Source organism: Hevea brasiliensis, chromosome 11, assembly GCF_030052815.1.
Source record: "Hevea brasiliensis isolate MT/VB/25A 57/8 chromosome 11, ASM3005281v1, whole genome shotgun sequence".
Taxonomy (NCBI): domain Eukaryota; kingdom Viridiplantae; phylum Streptophyta; class Magnoliopsida; order Malpighiales; family Euphorbiaceae; genus Hevea; species Hevea brasiliensis.
In genome coordinates this window covers 14,345,614-14,362,972 of record NC_079503.1, presented here as the reverse complement: position 1 = coordinate 14,362,972, position 17,359 = coordinate 14,345,614, and the positions used below count along the sequence as shown (strand labels likewise).

At 34.8% G+C, this 17,359-nt stretch overlaps 1 protein-coding gene and 1 non-coding gene across 2 annotated transcripts; one reads left to right on the top strand and one right to left on the bottom strand.

Moving 5' to 3' along the window:
• Positions 1-11,815: 11,815 nt before the first annotated feature.
• LOC110633397 (predicted GPI-anchored protein 58) lies at positions 11,816-13,294 on the bottom strand. The gene is made up of 3 exons (XM_058129287.1): positions 13,112-13,294; positions 12,134-12,331; positions 11,816-12,025 (listed from the first exon to the last, which is right to left on the bottom strand). Exons 1-3 carry the CDS (start codon positions 13,292-13,294, stop codon positions 11,816-11,818), a joined length of 591 nt encoding a protein of 196 aa, XP_057985270.1.
• Positions 13,295-16,996: 3,702 nt separating this feature from the next.
• LOC131170822 (small nucleolar RNA R71) lies at positions 16,997-17,103 on the top strand. The gene has a single exon (XR_009141589.1). It is a non-coding gene; the product is annotated as a small nucleolar RNA R71 (small nucleolar RNA).
• The last annotated feature ends 256 nt before the right edge of the window (positions 17,104-17,359 follow it).

Below are 17,359 nucleotides of genomic sequence, written 5' to 3'. Positions count from 1 at the left end.
GAGTTTGGGAGTTCATATTCAAGCTATTTTGGGATTTTTGAATTGATTATCCAATCTTATGGAATTTACGGGTTTTAAGGAAATTAATTCTTAAATCCTTTGAATACTCTTTCGAGTGGGACAAAGAGTGTCTTAATCAATCTAATCCTACTTTCGTGGAGTTAAAATTAATCAAAATCCATTAAGTTCCTTAATTAATCTGTAAATCCTCTTAATCCTTAGTCTATTTCTAGATTTAAGTTAATTAAGTCCAATTTCTTGATTATTTATCACAAGGTTTTCTCCTTTTGGTGCTTTAACCATGGATTAAGAACAATACTTAATGGGATCCTACACTAAGCATGTCAATGAGCACATAAGAAATGAATAAAACTTCATTAAAACCACAAAATATGGATTACCCAATCAAAATCCATAAAATATCTCAAATATTACATCCCAACTCCAGAATCTAATGAAAACTACTCACTATCCATAAAATTTACAATAAATTCTAAGTAAATATGGAAATAAATCTTAAATCTAAGCTAAGAACTAAGAAACTCAATATAAGAAAGGTAGGAAATAGGGAAGAAAGGAAGAAAACTCCAAATCTGATTTAGAAATGGAGAGGTGACGTTTTTGCTCTGTTTTCTGACTCTTCCCCTGCTACTACTCTTTTTGTCTCCTCCTTCTTTTCTAAAATGAGATAAGGACATATTTATATCTTTTCTGACAAGTAGCCTAAAATGGTGTGTTTGAGGTGTAGCTTACATGAGGGAATCTTCTTCCAGCTCATTATGACGAGTTGCACAAGTTGTGCAAGTTTCTTATGCAGATTCCATGCAAAATTGGTGGTTCCAGGTGCTTTCTGTGATGTTACATAAGCTATGCAGGTTGGTTGTACAGTTTCTTCAAGCTTTGAAGACTCTATGAAGCTGCATAAGTGGACTGCATAAGTTATGCAGAACCTTATGCAGTTTTCAGTAGGTTTTGGGCCCTCTGTGTGAAGCTGCATAAGCAAGGAGTAAGTCTGCATAAGTCATGCAGTGATTTATGCAGATTTCGGCAAAAAAGAAAAATTGCTTCTTCTCCCTGTGCAAAACTGCACAACTTATGCAGCAAGTTATGCACAATTTGGCCACTGCATTCTTCAACTTTCAAGCTTTGTTTTTGACATCTTTGGCTATAGGAATCACTCCTCACTGGCATAATTTCTTTTTAGTCCCTCAAAAACACCATTTTACCTACAAAACAAATCAAAAATTACAATTTAATCCAAAAATTGACAATTATGAAAAACTATCTAAATAACTAATAAAATTAGCTAAAAGTGACTAGCAAATAAATAAAATGGCTATGAAATTAAACATAAAAAACTATGCAAAATGCATGTATCAAATACCCCCAAACTCAAATCTTTGCTTGTCCTCAAGCAAACTTTAAAATATAATGCAAATTTTTTAGGGGTGCCTTGTCTAAAGAGCTATGAAAATCATTTATTAAAGTAACTTAATATACCTTTAGTCATACCAACAATCCATATACCCATCCTTCAAGATGTAAAGAATCTAATGCTTATCCAAGCTTTCACCGCTTAGCCATCAAGTCAATTATCATCCAAAATTCCCAAACCAGCCAATCAAAAGAGAGAGTCATGCTCAAAAGGAATTCTAGAACAATCAATAGCCAAAGTGTCTCTATATAGAATGATGGAATTTGATGAGTGAATGAATAAATTTCCAATCCTATAGGCAAATTCCCTACTCCTATCTCCACTAATGTAGCAAGTACTATCAAGAGATCAAATGTCTTTTTAGGAATGTAATGGGGCTATAGGGTTCAAAATGAGGTTAAGAAGGAAAAGGGTAAAATGGATTCAAAGCATGAGAATATTTTTAATCTTGAAAACATAAGATACACTTATATATATATATATATATATATATATATATATATATATATATATAGATACACAATGAGAATTTTTTCAAGTGCTAGCATATTTTACAAAATACATAAAATGGGGGAACACTTTGATACTTTAAACTTGTATCTTGTATTTTCTCTTGATGATTGTCCCTAAAAATGCCACCTCCAAACTCATTTCCTTTAATTACTTTGGGTAGATTTCTTTCAATTTGAATGATAATAGTGAAAAGCACATATACTAGCACTTTTACAAGATGACAAGCATTTCTTCTCCCTTTCATTATTATATATTTTTCTCTTTTTTTCTTCTTTTTTTTTATTATGAATATAAAGTGTACCCAATATTATAAATAATTATTCTCATGAAAAGGGTTGGAGTGTTTGGTTCATTGGTTAGGTAGAAATAAGGGTTTTAAGAAAAATTTGGAATACAATGGCTCAAAGGGGTTTACAAGAGTTAGTTGTAATAAAGGGAAGGTTAAAAGTTTAAAACAAGAGGTTTGCAATCAAAGAATGCCTAATCATCTCCCTTTTCAAGTACAAGCTAGTGTTTCGCCTTGAAAGGTTTAGAAAATTTGTTCTACGATTGGTGAGACATCACTTTACTACCTTTTATCCAATAACTCCCTCTAAACACTATAATCTCTAAAGGACTAGTTGGGTGGCTTTTTAGCTAAGAAGATATAGGCAAAGGATAAACACTTCAAAACTTTGCATCTCTTAGGAAACTTTCAATCCACAAACTCAACTTAAGGTAAGTCAAATCAGTCTCATGGGCAACTTCTCATTACTCAAGGGATTTGGCAAAAGATTTTATTTTATGGATGCATGATTCCTAAAAATGAGCAATGCATTAACTAAATGGAAAAAATCTATTTGTATGCAATGTGCACAATTTCTAAGTGATGTATAATGTGTACGTGAATGTGTTATGTATATGTATGTATGAATGTGTTTGTAAAATATTCACAATATGAATATAAATGGAATGGGATGAGATGTTCCTATACTCAAAATGTGAAAAATGTAGCAAAAATCAAAATTGATATCCCAAAATATGTCCAAGAGGGGGGTGAATTGGACTTTAAAAACAATTTTCGGTTCTTGCTCAAAACCTTTAAAAATTGCAGCTAGGTTCAACTAAATTAACTAATGTGAAAAATGAACAATATAGCTCTATTGACAAGTTGACTCAAGGTTAAGCTGTATGCAATCAGTATACTGATATAACAGACTATATAAGCATTCAGTAAATATATCGATGTCTGAATACGTTTTTAACACAAAGAATCGAGCAAAGATACGGATATCCTATCTGACAGCACAACAGATAACTAGCAGAATATATCAGATATCAACAAATTAGCAGTAAAAGCAGATTTAGCAGTAAACTGTTTTTCTCAGTCAGCAGCAAGATCAACAGCATATGATATTAATTTTCATATCAGCAAAAGTATATCAATCATAAAGCTAAATTGCAAAAATGTAAAGAGCAAGGGTTGAGAAAATGAACACTGGAATTTTTATAGTGGTTCGGCTTTAACTAGCCTACATCCACTCTCTCAAAGATCCCACTTTGAGTCTTCACTCCACTATTCTTCTCTTTCAAGGCAAGAGACAAAGCCCTTTACAAATCTTCTCAACAAAGCTTTTACAAGTAGCTGCACACTTTTACCAAGTGTTATCCCAAATACTTATCACAACCAAGCTTCAATAGGTGCTTGAATGACCTCTCACAAATGATAATAATGTGTTTAAAAACTCACTCTCACTCAATTACAACAGAAACTATAAAGAAGAGTTGAGTAAATAAGCCAATGATGAGCAATAAATCACTTTGAGCACTTTGAATGAAAGCTTTAAAGATTTTGAACAGTAGAGGGACTTTCATTAAGTGCAAAATGGCCAAAGGAAGGTGTATTTATAGCTTTGGGACGTTTTTTACCGTTGCAGAACTCATTTGAACATTACAGATACGAATTTCAAGAAAATAGCCGTTATTTTGTCGTTTTCTGCGATGTTGTGCAGAGTTGAAACAGTTAGCGTACTTGAGAAAATAGCAAACCAGTTAGCATACTAAAATAAGTAGCAAACCAGTTAGCATACCAGGAAAACTTTTCTGCATAACTTTCAAAACTATAAAACTTCACACCAAATCATAGTTAAACATTTTTTAGGCCAATAATAATGATGTTTCAAAGAAAAAATCATTTGAGGGATTGAAAATAAGGATCATTGACTTTTACTCCTCAATTCTTTTCACAAGTAATCCTAAGAAGTAAAACTAACTCTAATACTATATGTACCTTCAATTCTGATTTCCAATACAGCCTTGGAAGGTAACCTTTTCTTCTTTTATCTCTTTTGCTTCGTCTTGTGTTATCCTTAGAATGTCATCCTTTCTTTATAAGCACGAATCCATCATGAAATCCTTTTGTCCTTTTTCTTTGAGATACACAACACTTAAAACAATGTTAGTTTGATTCTAGTTGAGTTTTGGTATCATCAAAATCTATGCTCCTTTGAGCTTGTGGGGTCAACAATCTCCCCCTTTTTGATGATGACAAAACTCAATTGAATCATCATGTAAATGTAAGTAAGTGTAAGTATGTGTATGAATGTGTATGTGAGAATAACTCCCCCTGTGTATGTGCTTATATCAACAATTAATCACAAATAACTCCCCCTTAATAATTTCAATAAAATATTCATAAGCATTTTCTTAAGGAGTCAAGTGTGACTAAAGATATTAACTAAATATGCACAATATACACACTAATCACAAACTGTATATCATTCACAAGCGATATCAACAATATGCACACCATAAAGTTATATCAACAATATATTATTCACAAACTATGTCAACCACAAGTATCAAGATTACCATTCATTACTTTTCTCCCCTTTTTGTCAGCATCAAAAGAATATGGGAGAAATCATGCATGTGTGAATAAGTCAAAATTCAGTTTAAGTGCAGTGAATAAACAAATAAAACAAAGAATCGATATAGCAGACTAATTTAAAGTTCAGAAAAGCCAAAAGTAGCAAACTAAGTAGCAAACTAACAGACAGACTGTTAGACAAAATTCAATCAAAGTTCAGTTTATCCTTTCAGCCTGGAACTTCTTCTGATTGGTTTTGGAGCACCCATTTTCAGCTTTTTGGGCTTGATAGGTTTGTCACTCAAAGTTTGAAGAATTGCAGCAGCCAATTCAGTTCCGGGTGTCAAAGGAACAATAGGCCCAGTTGCTAACTCAGTAGTACTGCACTCACCGCACTTTTTGCCGCTTTTAGTCTTTTGCGGAGGGTTTACCAGCTTTCCTCTTCTGCTTATGCGTCTTTGTTCTTGTTGAGCTGTTTTGCCCTTTCCTTTTGCAGGAGCAGCAGGAGCAGGTGTCTCAGGTTCTGCCTCAGACTCTGAGTCACTCATATCTTTCCCACTACCTTCTTTGCTGCCTCCATTACCATTCTTATCATCAGATTCATCTTCATCTTTTTCTGCTTCAGCTTCTTCCTCTTCTTCCTTTTCTTCCTCTTTCTCTTCTTCTTCTTCAGTTTCTTTCTCTTCCTCTTCTTCTGTTTCTTCTTTAGCATATCCTTTATGTACTTGGACTGATTTATAAAAATTCCATCTTTCATTTGCTTAATTTGCAATCCAAGGAAGAAGGTAAGTTCACCCATCATACTCATTTCAAATTCACTTTTCATCATGTTGGAAAATTTCTTACAAAGAGAATGGTTAGTAGCACCAAAAATAATATCATCTACATAAATTTGCACAATAAGCATGTCTTTTCCAATTTTCTTAATGAAAAGAGTAGTATCCACTTTTCCTCTTTTAAAATCATTTTGAAGCAAGAATTTACTAAGTCTCTCATACCATGCTCTAGGAGCTTGCTTTAAACCATAGAGAGCTTTAGTAAGCTTGTAAACATGATTTGGAAAGTGAGGGTCTTCAAAACCAGGAGGTTGAGCTACATAAACTTCTTCATCAATATATCCATTTAAAAATGCACTTTTAACATCCATTTGATAAAGCATGAAATTCTTAAAACAAGCAAATGCACACAACATTCTAATAGCTTCAATTCTAGCAATCGGAGCAAAGGTTTCATCAAAATCAATACCTTCCTCTTGGTTGTATCCTTGAGCTACTAGTCTAGCTTTATTTCTAACTACATGTCCTTTTTCATCCATCTTATTCCTAAATACCCATTTAGTTCAAATAACAGTGTGCTTTTTAGGTTTAGGAACAAGTTTCCAAACTTTGTTTCTTTCAAACTGATTTAATTCCTCTTGCATAGCAAAAAGCCAATTTTCATCATTTTGAGCATCATCATATGTTTTGGGTTCAAATTGAGAAACAAAAGCAACATTACCAAAATATCTTCTAAGTTGAGCTCTTGTCATCATTCTTTGTGATGGACTATCAAGAATGTCATCTTTGGAATGATTTCTATGGTACCTCCATTCTTGTGGAATATCTTGATGTTGAGGTTCCTCAATTTGTAGTTCTTCCACATTTGGTTGGGAGTCTTCTTGAATTTCAATATTTGTGGAGCAAGGGAGTTCTTCTTCTTTATCATTTTGATCATCCTCCACTGGTTCTTTTGATTCAAGCTCATCATTATTCGAATTCTTTGAATTTAGAATCTGCTCAAATTCATCATCACAAGAATCTTTCCTTTGCAAGGAAGTGTTAGCATCATCAAAAAGTATATGCATTGATTCTTCCATGGTCAATGTTTTTCTATTGAAGATCCTATATGCTTTGCTACTTGTTGAAAACCTAGAAATATTCCTTCACAAGATTTAGCATCAAATTTCTTGAGATTGCTGTCTTTGTTATTCAAAATGTAACATTTGCAACCAAAGACATGAAAATATGCAATATTGGGTTTTCTTCCTTTCCAAAGTTCATAAGGAGTTTTCTTTAAAATAGCTCTAATGGAAACTCTGTTTAAAATGTAACATGTCAGATTTACGCCTTTCGCCTAAATATTTTGGTAAACTGCTTTTCATTCAAAGATTGTTCTTGCCATTTCTTGCAAAGATCTATTTTTCCTTTCAACAACTCCATTTTGTTGTGGAGTTCTAGGAGCTGAAAATGTATGATAAATACCATTTTGAGAGCAGAAATTTTCAAACAAATTATTCTCAAATTCTTTTCCATGATCACTCCTCAAAGATGTAATGCAATATCCTTTTTCATTTTGAGTTCTTTTGCAAAAAGCTTCAAATATATCAAAGGTTTCATCTTTATGAGCAAGAAAGAAAGTCCATGTGAATCTTGAAAAATCATCAACAATTACAAATGCATATACCTTGCCTCCTAGACTTCTAGGTGTGATTGGACCAAAAAGATCAAGATGCAACAATTTCAATGGTCTAGACGTAGTTACAACATTTTTTGATTTAAAAGATGATTTTGTATGTTTACCAAGTGCACAAGCTTTGCATTGAAATTCTTTTTCAAATCTTAGCTTTGGAAGTCCTCTAACAAGGTTCTTTCTAGAAAGTTTAGCAAGTGTACTCATGCTAGCATGTCCTAATTTTCTATGCCATAACCATGCACTATCATCTGAAGTCATAAAACATGTTTCACAATTTTCTTCAAGACTTGTTAAATCAAGTAAGTAAATATTATCTATTCTAGCACCAGCAAACATAACATTATTTCCATGAATTTCACAATGTGTTGAAGTAAAAATGACTTTAAAACCATTGTCACACAATTGACTAACACTTAGAAGATTATACTTTAATCCTTGAACTAATGCAACATTCTCAATGCAAGGATTTTTACCAATAGTTCCACATCCAACAATTTTAGCTTTGCTTTTATCACCAAATTTCACATACCCTTCTTCTTTCAAGGTAAGAGAGGAAAACTTGCCTTTATTTCCTGTCATGTGCCTAGAGCAGCCACTATCAATGTACCAATGTTCTGTTTCCAAAGATACTCCTTAGGCAGACCTGAAATCAGTTAACTGTTCTTAGGTACCCAAGCAACTTTGGGTCCTTGAATGTTAGTAACATTTGGTAGGGTTCCTTTAGGCACCCATACTTTCTTTGCCTTAAAGGTTCCTTTCCTAATAGGGCAAGCATTAATCATATGACCATTGTGATTGCAATAAAAGCATGTAATACTCGGTTGAGAAAAGGATGTAGCTTTAACAAAAAATTGTTTGTATTTTCCATACTTCATAAATCCATCATATCCAATTCCAGATTTTTCATTTGTAAATCTTTGATTCCCAAGAAGTATATCAAGTGTTTCTTTTCCTTTTGTAAATTTAGATAAATCTCTTGTCAAAGATTCAACTTTTTCCTCAAGAATTCTGTTTTTCTCAAGAAGTTGTTCACATACTTCTTTTGATCTTTGAAGCTCATCATTAACTTCCTTAAATAATTTCATTTGAGATTTATAAAATTCATTTTCCTTTGAAACCATACTCAATGAAATATTTTCTGATCTTAAAGCACAATTTTCATGAACTAAAATTTTGCATTTCTTTTTAAAAGTTCTATACTTATCATATGTCTTCACAAATGCAAGTTCTAATTCATCAACATTAGAAAGTTCAAGATTTACCTCATTTTCACTATCTTCGATGTGTGAGCTTTCACCTTTTTCTTCAATCGCCATCATACAGGTGTTTGCAGCCTCTTTGTCACTGGTTTCATCATTTGATGAAGAATCACTGTCACTCCAAGTTGCTGCCATTGCCTTTTTGCTTTTGTCCTTTCTAAACTTATTTTTCTTCTTCAATGTAGGACATTTTGGCTTAATGTGGCCTGGTTTGTTACACTCATAACAAACTATTTCACTTGAATGATTTGGAGTCTTTGGAGCATATTTCTTTGTGAACTTCTTGTATTTGCTTCCACCTTTTCTAAATGCTCTTTTGAATCTTTTGACTATCATAGCCATATCTTCATCATCATCACTTGAAGCACTTGAATCATCACTTGAACCAGCTTTAAGAGCAACATTTTTCTTTTTCTCATCTACTTTTTCGGATATGAAAGCTATCCCTTTCTTTTTCTTTTGATCACCTTCATTCTCATCTTTCTTATAAATCATCTCATGTGCAATGAGAGAACCAATCAGCTCATCATAGGTGTATTTTCTGAAATCCTTGGTATCTTGAATAACAGTAGTCTTTGCTTCCCACGTCTTTGGAAGAGACCTCAGAATTTTCTTTACAAGTTCGTGTTCTTCAAATCTCTTTCCAAGAGCTTTAAGTAGATTTACAAGGTCCAGAACTGGTACTCATCTCAGCAATAGTTTCACCAGGTTTCATCTCAAATAATTCATAATCACGGATGAGGACGTTTGCCTTTGACTCTTTTACCACATCAGTTCCTTCATATGTGACTTCAAGTTTGTCCCATATCTCTTTTGCAGTTTGACATCCTGAAACACGATTATACTCATTAATATCAAGAGCACAATGAAGAATATTAATAGCCTTGGCATTTGTAGAAATTTTCTTCCAATCATTATCATCAAATTCAACTTCAGCTTTAGGAATTTGTACAGTTCCTTCACTGGTTTTATAAGGAATATAAGGACCATCTTTAACTATTCTCCAAGCATCAGTGTCAACAGATTGTATAAAGTTTCTCATTCTAGTTTTCCAAAAGGAGTAATTTGTGCCATTAAAGAGTGGTGGTCTAGTGATGGAATAACCTTCAGCTAAGGGGGCAGGTATACCAGCAGAATTTCTAGATGAACTAGCCATGTGTGTGGATCACTCTAAGGGGTTTAATCCTCAAGCAAGAGAGACAACCTCTGATACCAAATTGATGTCCCAAAATATGTCCAAGAGGGGGGTGAATTGGACTTTAAAAATAATTTTCGGTTCTTGCTCAAAACCTTTGAAAATTGCAACTAGGTTCAACTAAATTAACTAATGTGAAAAATGAACAATATAGCTCTATTGACAAGTTGACTCAAGGTTAAGCTGTATGCAATCAGTATACTGATATAACAGACTATATAAGCATTCAGTAAATATATCAGTAATCTGAATACGTTTTTAACACAAAGAATCGAGTAGTATACGGATATCCTATCCGACAAAGACAAATGTATAACTAGCAGAATATATCAGATATCAACAAATTAGCAGTAAAAGCAGATTTAGCAAGAAACTGCTTTTTCTCGATCAAGAAGAAGATCAACAAAGATATGATATTAATTTTCATATCAGCAAAAGTATATCAATCATAAAGCTAAATTGCAAAAATGTAAAGAGCAAGGGTTGAGAAAATGAACACTGGAATTTTTATAGTGGTTCAGCTTTAACTAGCCTACATCCACTCTCTCAAAGATCCCACTTTGAGTCTTCACTCCACTATTCTTCTCTTTTCAAGGCAAGAGACAAAGCCCTTTACAAATCTTCTCAACAAAGCTTTTACAAGTAGCTTCACACTTCTACCAAGTGTTATCCCAAACACTTATCACAACCAAGCTTCAATAGGTGCTTGAATGACCTCTCACAAATGATAATAATGTGTTTAAAAACTCACTCTCACTCAATTACAACAGAAACTATAAAGAAGAGTTGAGTACATAAGCCAATGATGAGCAATAAATCACTTTGAGCACTTTGAATGAAAGCTTTAAAGATTTTGAACAGTAGAGGGACTTTCATTAAGTGTAAAATGGCCAAAGGAAGGTGTATTTATAGCTTTGGAACGTTTTTTACCGTTGCAGAACTCATTTGAACGTTACAGATACGAATTTCAAGAAAATAGCCGTTATTTTGTCGTTTTCTGCGATGTTGTGCAGAGTTGAAACGATTAAGCGATTTTGAGAAAATAGCAAACCAGTTAGCATACTAAAATAAGTAGCAAACCAGTTAGCATACCAGGAAAACTTTTCTGCATAACTTTCAAAACTATAAAACTTCACACCAAATCATAGTTAAACATTTTTTAGGCCAATAATTATTGATGTTTCAAAGAAAAAATCATTTGAGGGATTGAAAATAAGGATCATTGACTTTTACTCCTCAATTCTTTTCACAAGTAATCCTAAGAAGTAAAACTAACTCTAATACCATATGTACCTTCAATTCTGATTTCCAATACAGCCTTGGAAGGTAACATTTTCTTCTTTTATCTCTTTTGCTTCGTCTTGTGTTATCCTTAGAATGTCATCCTTTCTTCATAAGCACGAATCCATCATGAAATCCTTTTGTCCTTTTTCTTTGAGATACACAACACTTAAAACAATGTTAGTTTGATTCTAGTTGAGTTTTGGTATCATCAAAATCTATGCTCCTTTGAGCTTGTGGGGTCAACAAAAATGCACACCCACAAACTCAAAATTGGACATTGTCCTTAATGTCTAAGGCAGTGCAGCATGAAAACTCAAAGTAAAGAGGAATAACCAGGAATAGTTAAATTGAAAAGTAACAAGAAAGAGTTACCTGGTATAGAGCAGTGTTTTAGCATCTAAAATGTGAATTTAAAAGATGATAGTGATGCATAAGAAAGCTGCACAGGTTATGCAGAGTAAATACTTTGCAGAACAGGTGCATAAGGAGAGTGCATAAGCTATACAGTATGGCATGAGTTACATAAGGGATTGCACAGGCTATGCAGAACATTTGCATAAGTAGTTTCACAGCCTATGCAGTATATTGAAAGCTGCAGCATAATGATATATTAAGGAAAAACTTGAAAACACCAACAGAGGTATGTAAATATATACAATGTATTGACAAGTATGCATAAAGGGGTAGCAAGGGCAATGAGAAGCAATGAAAAACCAATGGAATAGCCATCCAATTGTATTTCAAGAAAACAGAATTCAAGACAGACTAAAATTATTCTAGCACATTTAAAAAGAAAAGCACCTAGAAGTTGAACAAAAGCAAGATAAAAACTAATCTATTTTTATGGTCTTGCCCTTGTCCAAAGGTGCTGCTAGAGGACTGGATGGAGCTGGCTGCTGCTGAAGGGGTGGTTCTAGAGGAGGTGATGGAGGTGGAGGTGGCATACCCCAAAAAGCCATGAGCTGCTTCATCATCTCTTTTAACTCTTTCTGCTTGTCTCTGGTTTCCATAACAAGATTAAAGAGTTGATCATGACGATCCTTAAGGGTATCTAGACTAGATTTAAGCTTCCTATCCACTAAATATACATCATCACTAAGCCTCTCAAGATAAGTGAATAAGGCTTTAGTGTTGAAGGGAGGAGGTGCTGTCGAAAAAGATGGTCCAGCTGCAGATGGTGTTGGCTGTGCAGATTCTGCTGGGGTATCCTGTGCAGATTGAGTAGATGGTGCAAGTTCAACAGAAGGCTGTTGGACTGCTGGTGCAGATTGTGCCTCTGGTTGTGCAGATGGTCCTGTATCTGCTACTGGTTGTGCAGTGTCAGATGGTGGCAAACTGAATCCAGTCTTGTATAAGTGAGTAGCATCAAAATATAGTGTCTGAAAGTGCTGGTAGAGGATGCTCTTGCAGATCAAAACCAAAATGTTTAGCTATAACAGTTATGAGCCGACCTATGACTATATCACCTACAGATTTGGTAGCAACGTGCAACACATGTTCACAGAAGAAGTAACCAGGAGATATTTTGACTTTGTGAAAAGCACACCATAGCATGAACAAGTCAGATTTTCCATCAGCACCAGAACTAGTCCCTCGACCCAAGATAGTGCTAGTAATAAGCCTATGGATAAATCTAAGTGCTGGGTCTATTATTTGGGAGGTCTTGGATCTGCCAGCATAAAAACCCTAAGATTGGTTTGTAATATTTCTCCAAAACTGAATAGCATTCCAAACACCTTTATTTGCTACCTATGCCTGTATATGGGACCCTACACAATCCATCAATAGCAAACCCAAAGATACTATGAAATTGGTCTAATGATAGCTCTCTATTTTACCCCAAGCAACTAAATTTCATAGTTGGCTTGTAATCTATCTCATGCAATTTCAAAGTAGCAGAAAATGAGGAAATAAATTCCAAAACTAGGGCTGGATAAACTAATTCTTGTTTATGCACAAATTCCATCCAACCTAAACCATTAAGGTAGGCAACAACATTATCAAATAAACCAACAGATTAGAGGGCATCTGCAGAAATGTACCTAGTGGGTTGCACTTCTGTCCTTTAGCCTCTTAAAAATTGCCTTATAGGTTGGATCAAGAAGAGGCGAAGGTAATTGGGATACCTGTATTGCCACTACTGAAGGTTCCTTCTTGCTAGAGGAGGGAGATTTGGCTTGTGAGGTAGAGGTAGAAGCACTGACCCATTGTCGTGTGGAAGCCGAAGTTCTGGGGTTTTTGGGTGTAGGCTCAGAAAGTGGAGTAGCAGGAGGGTCCTTGTGTTTTGCAAGAGGTGGTGCAGATGCCATGGGTAGGGTTGATTTAGACCAGATTCTCCTTTTATAGGTGGATGTAGGAGGAGTTGGAGGGGTTTGTTGTGGAGGAGAATCGGGATTGGGGGCTTGCATAGTGAGGGGTGTGACTTAGAGAGGAGAGCCTTAAGGGGAAGGAGGAGGCATTTCCATGGTAGTGGTGGTAGATGATGGTAGGAATGGAGGAGGGAAGAACAAAATAAAAGAGATAGAGGGGAAGTTAGGGTATTGGTCGGCGAAAAGATAGGGGGTGAGGGATTGATGCCGATAAAAATGAGAAAGAGGGTGGTTGTGAACAGTAATGACGGAAAGTGGAAGGTGGGAAAGTGGGTTGTGCGAAAATTTTAATTTGCACAGGACGTGCGAATTTCTGCATAAGGGGAAAATGGGTGTGCATAACTTATGCAGGTGCTTATGCAAGTTTCAGCAGAAAATGGGGATTCTGAAAAGTTAGTCGTGCAAAAGTGCATAACTTATGCAAGTTTCGGCAGAAAAGAAATCCCAGTAAATTTGGTTATGCAATAGTGCATAAGCTATGCACTTGGTTATGCGGAATTTGGCAGAAATGAAAATTTCAAGATTTGAAGTTATGCAAGAGTACATAAGTTATGCATAAACTAATGTAAGTTTCAACAGAAAAGGAAATGGCAAAAATTGTGGCAGTGCAGAATTGCATAAGTTATGCATGCCCTTATGCAGATTTTGGCTAGAAATGAAATGGCAAGAATTTAGTTATGCAAGATTGCATAAATTATACAAGAGCTTATGCAGGTTTCAGTAGGAATGAAAATTAAGGCAAAGTGAGACCTGAAAGTTGCATAAGTTATGTAGTTACTTATGCACATTTCAATAAGATTTAGATTATAATAAAAAATGCTTTTCAAGTTTGAAAAATACATGATAATGAAGAAATGTAACCCTGTGAAACATAAACCATGAGAAATTATCATAAAAAAAAACACATTAATATATGCAAAATCCATCACAATTGCACCATACAAGCTTGTAGAAGTAAGTTTTGCATAAGAGACATTTGTGAATTATTCCATTTCAACTCAAACCCTACAAATTAACATTCTAGCACATTAAAGCTCAATAAAAATCGGCACAAAGTTGCACTTATCTACAAAAGAAAATAGGTTCCTCAAATTATGTCAATAAAATGCAGCATATGCACATTGAATCACATAACCCAAATAAGTTCAAAACCACTAAAATGACCCACTTACCATCATATTAACATAATAAGCACAAATACATAAAAGATACACACCCAACCTCAATAAAGAAGCAAATAGCATATGCTGCAGACCATTTTTGTTAAAAAAATTTTCTGCATAAGCCAAGAAAGGGTCTTGCACAGGAAACAATGAAAATAAACCAATCTTTAGAGAGTTAATGGATAAAATATCAGATTAAGAGTAACTCCCCAGCAGTGCAACAACCTTCATCCATTGAAATATATCTACAAATGACAAAATTCAACAATGTCAAAAATTAAATTTGGGGAGATTTAAAACAAAAACAAAAGTAATGTAAATAAAAGTAAATTAACAAAAACAAAATAAAAGAACTTGGGGTGCCTCCCAAGAGTTCTAATTTATAGCCCTTAGCTGGACTCTTGTCATGTTTCATGGTGGCTGGAATTGGAATTTATTGCCTCTGTTTCCAATAGGTGCTTCAATGAATCTATACTTCATTTTCTTTCCATCACATGAGAAGATCTTTGTTGCTTTGTCTACAAATCCGACCATTTCATTCTTAATAACCTTTGGTGTATCTTCTTCTTTGAGAGATGGTTGCTTTACTTCACTTTTCTCCACTTGCTCAACTTGAAAGATTGGTGCCATAGGAAAAGGTGGATTACTATTCAAATGTTATGCAAATGCAGCCTCTTTTGGATTTTCATCATTGATACTCCCTTCATGGATAAGACAACTTTCAAGAGAAGCCTTCGGATAGCTCTTTCTAAAGTTCTCTTTTACTAACTCATCAACTATATCAATTCTCAAATAAGAGTCTACATCTTCATGTTGCTTCTTCTTATCATTGCCAATGTTGAAGACTAAATGATCCTCTCTGACTCTGAGAGTAAGCTTTTTACCTTTCACGTCAATCAAAGCACCAGCTGTAGCTAGGAAAGGCCTCCCCAAAATGATTGGCATATGAGAATCCTCTTCCATTTCCAAAATGACAAAGTCAATTTGGATGTAAAATTTTCCAACCTTCAGTGGTACATTCTCCAAGATCCCTTCTGGATACTTAATTGATTTGTCTGCCAATTGAAGAGAAATGTAGGTTAGCTTAAGATCTCCCATGTTAAGCTTCTCATTGATGGAGAGGGGCATAAGGCTTACACTAGCCCTTAAATCACATAAAGCTTTTATAGAACATGATTCCCCAATGTGGCATGGAATTGAAAAAATCCCTGGATCCTTTAGCTTTGGAGGAAGTTTCCTTTGGAGGATAGCACTGCATTCCTCAGTTAAGGCTACAGTCTCATAATCCTCAAGTCTCCTCTTATTTGAGAGAATTTCTTTCAGATACTTAGCATAAGAAGGCATTTGGGAAAGAGCATCAATAAAAGGCACATTTATATATAGCTTCTTCAAAACCTCTAAGAACTTCCCAAATTGCTTATCAAGCTTGGCTTTTTGAAATATCTATGGAAAGGGAAGCTGTGGCTTGTAAGGCTCTAGAGGTATGTATTTCTCTTCTTTTTCTTCAACGTCCTCTTTACCTTTTCTTGCACTCTCTTTTTCACTCTCTTGTTTTTCATCTCCCTCAACATCTTCCTCGTTTTCTCTCTTCTCAACTTTTTCACTCTTCTCATTATGCACTATTTTACCACTCCTCAGTGTGATGGCATGACATTGCTCCCTTGGATTTTCTGTTTGACTAGGAAGTTTCCCCATAGATTTGGTACTTGATGAGCATGATTGTTGTGCAATCTGATTCTCTAGCATCCTATTGTGTGTTTGCATTTTTTCCAACCTTGCTTTCATCTCTCTCATCTCTTCATCATGCTTAGTTTGATTAATAAGAATTTGTTGTAATAAAGCCTCTATGGTAGAACTTTGTTCTTGTTGTCTTGGTAAAGGTGCAGGATTCATGTTTCTTTGCTGAAAATTAGGCAATGGTTGCCTATTTTGCTGATATGGAATTCCTTATTGCTGTTGTGGTTGAAGATTCTGATTTGGGACTTGATTTTGCTGATTTCCCCATGAAAAGTTGGGATGATTCCTCCAAGTTGGATTATAAGTTTAAAAGTAAGGATTCCCCATTTGTTTGTTTCCATAATTACCAACATATGCAGCTTGGTCTCCATAGTCAACTCCATAGCTGGTAGTTCCTTCTGCATAAGCAACTTGTTGTGAACTTCCAGATGATGATGATGAACTAACTAACATACTTAAATCTTCCATCTTCTTTGCCAAAACATTTGTAAGTGCATCAAACTTTGCGCTAATCATGTTGAATAGATCAAGGTTATACATTCCAGCAGATTACCTCTTTTGAGTTGGAGTTGGTCCTCTTGGACTACTCCAAAGATAAGTATTCTTTGCAATTTTCTCCAATAGCTCATAAGCTTCATCTTCTTGCTTCATAATAAATTCTCCTTCTGTTTGAGCATTAGTAATCCCTCTAATTGCAGGAGTAACATTGGTGTAAAAAGTCTGATTTATCATCCATTTGGGAATGGCATGATGTGGACATTGTCTCTCTAATTCCTTCCATCTCATCCACGATTCATAGAGAGTTTCATCTTCTCTTAGTCTGAAAGTTGTCATTTGATTCCTCAATTCTTGAGTTTTTCCAGCTAGAAAATATTGTGCAAGAAATGCATCAGTGAGTTGCTCCTAATTTGTAATGGAGTTGTGAGGTAAAGAATCAAGTCAATCCAATGCTCTATCCTTCAAAGAGAATGGGAATAGCTTCAATCTTGCTGCATCATCAGATACTCCAGGTTGTTTTTGCATATCACAAATCATAGCAAACTTCTTTAGATGTGTGTGTGGATTTTCGGAAGGATGTCCACCAAATTGGGAATTTTGAATCATT